The sequence below is a fragment of the Mandrillus leucophaeus genome, unplaced genomic scaffold (assembly GCF_000951045.1).
Source record: "Mandrillus leucophaeus isolate KB7577 unplaced genomic scaffold, Mleu.le_1.0 Scaffold260, whole genome shotgun sequence".
In the NCBI taxonomy this organism is placed as follows: Eukaryota; Metazoa; Chordata; class Mammalia; order Primates; family Cercopithecidae; genus Mandrillus; species Mandrillus leucophaeus.
Window position 1 is genome coordinate 2,669,462 of NW_012102699.1, and position 6,450 is coordinate 2,675,911.

The window sequence follows — 6,450 nt, forward strand, 5'->3', positions numbered from 1 at the left end:
ATCAAATGTGTTGAGGCTCGTGAAGGGGGAAGTGCAGCATTCCCAGGTTGCTCCTGTGAAGGCCTAATCCAGGCAAGGAGGTTAGGGCAGCCCTCACTGAGGAAACGATGTTGAAACTAAGATGGAATAGGAAGACATCAGCCAGACAACAAGCAGAAACATCTCAAATGAAGTCTTAGGAGCAAGAGAAACTCAAATGCCCAAAAGAGTAAGCAACTACAAACAATAACAGTAATGATAATAAAAATAATAATAGTTAAATATATTTGCTCTATGATTTACTATTAACTATATTTGCTCTATGATTTACTTTAAAAGTGCTCACCATGTGGGGCTAGCCCTATTCTAAATGCTTTATTGTTTTATCTCATTTCATGTCATTTAATTTTCATAAAAACTCTTAAAGAAGTAAGCATTATCATCATCTTGTAGATGAGGAAGGAAACAGAATAAGGCAGTCTAGAGGTAAAATATGACAGATGTTTGTCTTATTTTGACGCATGAAACACAAAGCAATAATTTTAATTTATACACAGAAATGCATTATCTCCTGATCTTCTGCAAATGCCTGGTACTCCTAATGTGTTCTTCATTTTTCTTGGTTTACTGCAAGGAAGACTAAAGATCAATAATTCTTTTCCACCAGAAAAATGATCTAAGGATGATGATGCTGGTAACTGACAGCCTCAGGATCAGTGAGACAACTGGGAATGGTGGGGAATGGGGAGAGACGGAGAACAGCCTCTTTTGGACTCCAGGTAATGATTTGGGAAATGCAGGTCCGGTGGTGGATCTTTTGAATTTTCAATAGACATTAAACCCTCAAGTTTTTATCTGCAATGTCCCAGTTTTTAAATTTGGCTCAAATTTAAAAAGTAGTATATAGAAAAAAAAAATACGAATCTGGCCCACATGAGGTCAGCAGGGGACAGGCATATGAGTTGAGGCTGGAAAGGAGTCAAGGGTCAGAACGCAGAGAACCCTTGAGAGCATGAAATAGAATCCAATGGCAGCAGGAAACTTTTAGTTCAGGTAAATCTGGGACTCAAAGGTCACATTTGTAATCATTTGAAATGATGACCTTGCTCTGCTGAGCTCTGGCAACTTCTAAGTGGCATACCTCAGCTCCAAGAAGACTCACACACAGCCCCTAATACAATACTTTCCTTAAAGACAGAACGTGTCTGTCTTAATTCCCTAGTTTTTCACTTGTACTTCCACAAATCTTAGCTTCACTGTCTTATCTCATGTCTGACCTCATGCTTGTCTGTCCTTCTCTGGAAAGGCATCTCTTAGCTGCTTTCTTATCTTTTCAAGGGCACCAAGTCTACACCCAAATAAGGTGAACAAGCTTTTTGTGTCCTGACAACAAGCAGAAAGTTCAAGGTTGTCCAGGCGCTCCAGTGAACAGCTGTCTGATCTTAACCCTCAACCCCAGACACAAGGCTTTTGGGTCAAACCAAATGACGGCCATCAGGAGAGGAACAGGTTTGGGGTCAGGAAGACGGAGGAGCAGCTGTCCTCTCACCTGCTTCACAGGAGGTGCAGTGGGTAGGGCCGCTTCCTTGGCATCTCTGGCAGGTGTGGTGGCAGGGATGGCATTGGTTCTCAAATTCAAATTTCCGTGAGGGACAGTTGGAAACACAGCGGCCATCATCAAGAATCCTAGAGGAAAAGCAGACTTTTAGAATTCACCAGGGTGGCTTTCCAGAGTGGCCCTAAGTATCGGAACATGTGGTTTTCATGTTTGCTGTACAGATTTGACTTCATTGTTTCAGAAACAAGGGGGATGACTGGGAGTGATCATCTTAGAACATGTAAAATATTAGTCATGTACCCATCCTTGGCCCAAGATTTGGACCTAACAGCCAGCATGCCAGAAACTGGCTGGGAAAACAATCCCGAATCTGGTTCCAAACAAGCTAACTGGTGCCCACAGGGATTAAATCCATATTATAGGCCCCAACCAAACCCAGCCAACAGTCAGATGGAGGTTTCTAAACTTTCCATACACTCAGTGGGCCTCTGAGAGAGGCCTTGGAGAAAATGTTCTTCCTTTATCTATCAGCATGCTTATGCTTTGCAAGGGAAATGTCAGCTCCAAGGGCTCTTGATGAATAGAACAAAACACTGCTTTGTAGCTCGGGTGCTACTTAGAAGCCCGGCCTGAGTATGTGGCAAGTAATCAATGAAGTCTGATTTTGAGTGTCTTGTTTTGCAAGCATTTCCTGAGATATGGAGTACTGGAGTCTCTATTTTCTGACCATGAACACTTTCTGTGAACACCTACAAAGGGCATTACTGATGAGTTAGTATATGGGCTTCTAAAACTTTGGTTTTATACATATACAATATATATCCTAATGTCATTGTTAATATTTTTATAATTTTGCTTCATTATTCTTTGCAAACTAATCATAAGAGCAAATGTGATTAAGTAAATTGTATCCAAGTGTTCTGTTCAGAAAAATACAAAATGTTTATCAAATGCAAGAGTCAGATAGGTAATATGAATAGATGAAATGAGCTGGGGGCTGCACACCCGGAGTTCCTAATTTAGTGGGTCTTAAAGGGAGGCAGCTGAGAATTTGCATTTCTGACATTCCAGATGGTGCCAGTGCTGCTGGTCTGGTGAGCAGTCTTCGAGATCCGCTGCTCAATGACAGTCTGGATTACTGTGGAATTCACTAAATGATTCCTGTGTAATACAGGTGACATCAAATTGGCATCTCTTACACTCCCTTAGAATAACAGTTATTGGGCCGGGCGCGGTGGCTCAAGCCTGTAATCCCAGCACTTTGGGAGGCCGAGACGGGCGGATCACGAGGTCGGGAGATCGAGACCATCCTGGCTAACACGGTGAAACCCCATCTCTACTAAAAAATACAAAAAACTAGCTGGACGAGGTGGCGGCTGAGGCAGGAGAATGGCGTAAACCCGGGAGGCGGAGCTTGCAGTGAGCTGAGATCCGGCCACTGCACTCCAGCCTGGGCGACAGAGCGAGACTCCGTCTCGGAAAAAAAAAAAAAAAAGAATAACAGTTATTATATCAATTGTGAGTTCACTGAGTACACAGCATACACATGCTCCTGTGAGCATAATGCTGCCATCCAGGCCTGGGACATCTGAGTGGGCCTGCGAAGACAGGGAAAGTTGTCTTTTTCTCTCTACTACTCCTCTCCACTTAAGCTGCACACCACATGAAAGGTCAGCTGTAGGCCTCAAGCAACTTGTTCCTGTATTGGCACTGGCTTGTTTAAAGTTCACTGTTTGCAGAGCTAGAACCAACCCTGAACTGAGGGGTGGGTCATTTCAATCCCAGGTTTAGAGGAAAGTTGGGTGGGGCAAGGCATCCTGAATAGTATGTCACTGCAGTCTTCTATCTCATTCGTTCCCACACACTGAAAGTCTGTGTCATTTGCATCTGTTTGGAGGCAGAATGGGATTCAAGGCAACAACCTGAGACATAAGTCCACCTCTGTCTTGGATTCCCAGGCCCTCATGTTCTGTTAACCATCCCCAGCACCACTGAATGAACAATCCTTCTGGCTCTCTGCAAAGCGTGAGTCCCAGTCCTAAACAGACACTCACACGCATCTGGCTGTCCATGTCAAAACAGATCCCCTGCACCATGGCGTAGAATGAGGTGCCTGTGCTCCCAGCCCAGATTTTTAGTGGATGGCGCTAATGCCAAAGGGGGAATATCCCAGCCCCAGCCTGGCACCAGTTACTGAGCTAGAAGACTTTTCAAGGAATAGTCTGGATGTGGCTAATTTAATATGAACAAACAAAGAAAACTGTAATCTTTGTGTAAGAAAAACTGTGGAAGAGCTTTCTGAGGATTTTAAGCTAGAAAGCTATTCGATATTCTGCTGAAAAGGAGAATGGGGCAGGTTTATTCTGGGGGTTTATTTTCTTGCTAAAATCAATTGAGAAAGGGATATGAAGTACATCATCATTTTATCTCTTATAGCAGTGGTCCCCAGCCTTTTTGGCAGTAGAGACTGTGATTTGGTTTGGCTGTGTCCCCACCCAAAATCTCATCTTGAATTGTAGTTCTCATAATCCCAAGTCATGGGAGGGACCCAGTGGGATGTAACTGAATCATGGGGGTGGTTATCCTCATGCTGTTCTCGTGATAGTGAGTGAGTTCTCACGAGATCTCATGGTTTTATAAGGGGATTTTCCCCCTTTGCGAGCACTTCTCCTTCCTGCCACCCTGTGAAGAAGGAGCCTTTCTTCCCCTTCACCTTCTGTCATGATTGTAAGATTTCTGAGACCTTCCCAGTCATGCAGAACTATGAGCCAATTAAACCTCTTTTCTTTATAAATTACCCAGTCTCAGGTATTTCTTCATAGCAGCATGAGAACAATCTAGTACAGACCAGTTTCATGGAAGGCAATTTTTCTACAAATGGGGATGTAGAGGATGGTTTTGGGATGATTCAAGTGCATTATATTTATTGTGCCCTTCATTTCTATTATTATTACATTGTGATATATAATGAAATAATTATTCAACTCACCATAATGTAGAATCAGTGGGAGCCCTGAGCTTGTTTTCCTGCAACTAGATGGTCTCATCTAGGGAATGATGGGAGGCAGTGACAGATCATCAGGCATTAGATTCTCATAATGAGTGAACAATATGGTTCACACTCCTGTGAGAATCTAATGCTGCTGCTGATGTGACAGGAGGTTGAGCTCAGGCGGTAATGTGAGCAATGGGGAGTGGCTATAAATACAGACAAGGTTTCACTTGCTCACCTGCTGCTCACCTGCTGCTGTGCAGCCCAGCTCCTAATAGGCCATGAACCAATACCAGTTCATGGCCTGGAGTTTGGGGACCCATGTTTCATAAGATGAGATGACAGATTGGCTTGGGGGGAAATCATTTGTTTTGGGAGAAGTGATCTCTGATTAATGGGAACCACTAAAAACCACTCAGAAATAGGAGAAGAAGCAGAAATAGAACCCTTCCATGTTTACATAGGGAAGGGGCTGTCTTTTTGACTTGATTTTAGGCACATATCTATCACATAATCATGCTTGAAACCATTCCCTCCATGTCCACCCTAACAAAAGCATAGGCGACATCTCCAGTTTTTGTAAGAGGATGATTATTTCTAAAGATAGAAAGATAGGGAAGACAGTTATGCTTAAGTGAAGGCACTGAATTATGCCACCACGACCCACCCCACATTCTCCAAACTCCCCCCAAAATATTGCTAAGAAACTTGAAGAAAAATCCCATTCCAAATGGCCACAGTTTTCAACAGACACTAACAAATTTTCCGTAGTAGAAGAGAATAGATATTTTGCTCTATAAAAGTAGAAAATGGGGCTGATGAAAATTTTCCTTAAAGCCAACTCAGGGCATCTCTGGGACCACCAGGCATCCAATTCATGGATTCCTGAGATGCCCAGGCAAGCTCATCTCTGCAGGGGAAGAGCTTCTCTCCCCAGCTCATGCCAGCTCTTGACCTTTTCATAGGAAGTGAACCATTCCAGACCCAACAGGCCTGAAAGAAAGGGAGAATACAGTGGAACCAAGTGCTCAACAGCTGGGCAGAGATGATCTTAACATTGGCGCTGAGTATTCCAGAAGGCCCCAGGATGTGTGTGTGACATGAACTGTAATGAAAGAGATGGCATGTCAGGGTTAGCTTGTCCTCTTTGCTGATTGTTGACTTGGCCTAATTAAAGTCATTACAATGGCACTTAGTGTAATTTCTTGGTGCTTTAATATTCTAAAAGAATGAAATCTAGTAAGAAGATTTTTTTTGGTCTGAATTCATAGAAATAGATCAAATAAAATGTTTGAGCACGGGTCAGAGCGGAGATAACTTTGAAATGTTTTTAATTAGTTCACTGACTCTGTAACTCCTTCAGGGCTGGGTAGGGAAATTAGTTTGGGCAGTGAGGACCCCAGCATCACAGAGCTTTGCATGTTAAATACAGTGGCAAAGAGGGCGCTTGGTTTCTCCAGGTTTTTAATTGTCTTTAAGGAGCTAAACCCAGTGGTTTATAAAATTGTAAAGGAAGGGTGGTGGCTGCCTTATTAAACAAATGTTCAAATATTCTCCGGGTTCAAAAGACATGCACACATGCGTTGGAATTTGATTCTTGGTATGGTGGGGAATTGGAGAAAAAAACAGAACCTCATTTTGAGAATGCTATCTGTATCTTAGAGTAAGTCCTGAGGCTTCTTTAAGGCAAATTCAATATTTAGAGGCATAGTTATTTTAAAGAGACACTTGGAAAAATATGCTCATGGTTAGCATTAAAAATTCTTGAAACTGTTCCTTTGTGTCTTCTTCAGTCCTTTCTCCTTCCTTCTTTCCTCTTTTCCTTCTCTTATTCATTCTTTCCTTTCTTCCTTCATCTTTCGGAGGGAGCTATTTGGAGAGCCAAACCTATGATATTGATTACATACTTCATCAAGCTCAA

General features: G+C 42.7%; 1 protein-coding gene across 1 annotated transcript in view; it reads right to left on the bottom strand.

Annotated features, from left to right (window-relative positions):
* PCSK5 (proprotein convertase subtilisin/kexin type 5) overlaps nt 1–6,450 on the bottom strand; it is a 485,048-nt gene that overhangs the window by 127,084 nt on the left and 351,514 nt on the right. The window contains exon 23 of the mRNA XM_011984097.1: nt 1,529–1,665. Within this exon, the coding sequence (XP_011839487.1) occupies nt 1,529–1,665 (137 nt within the window). The remainder of the gene's footprint in view (nt 1–1,528; nt 1,666–6,450) is intronic.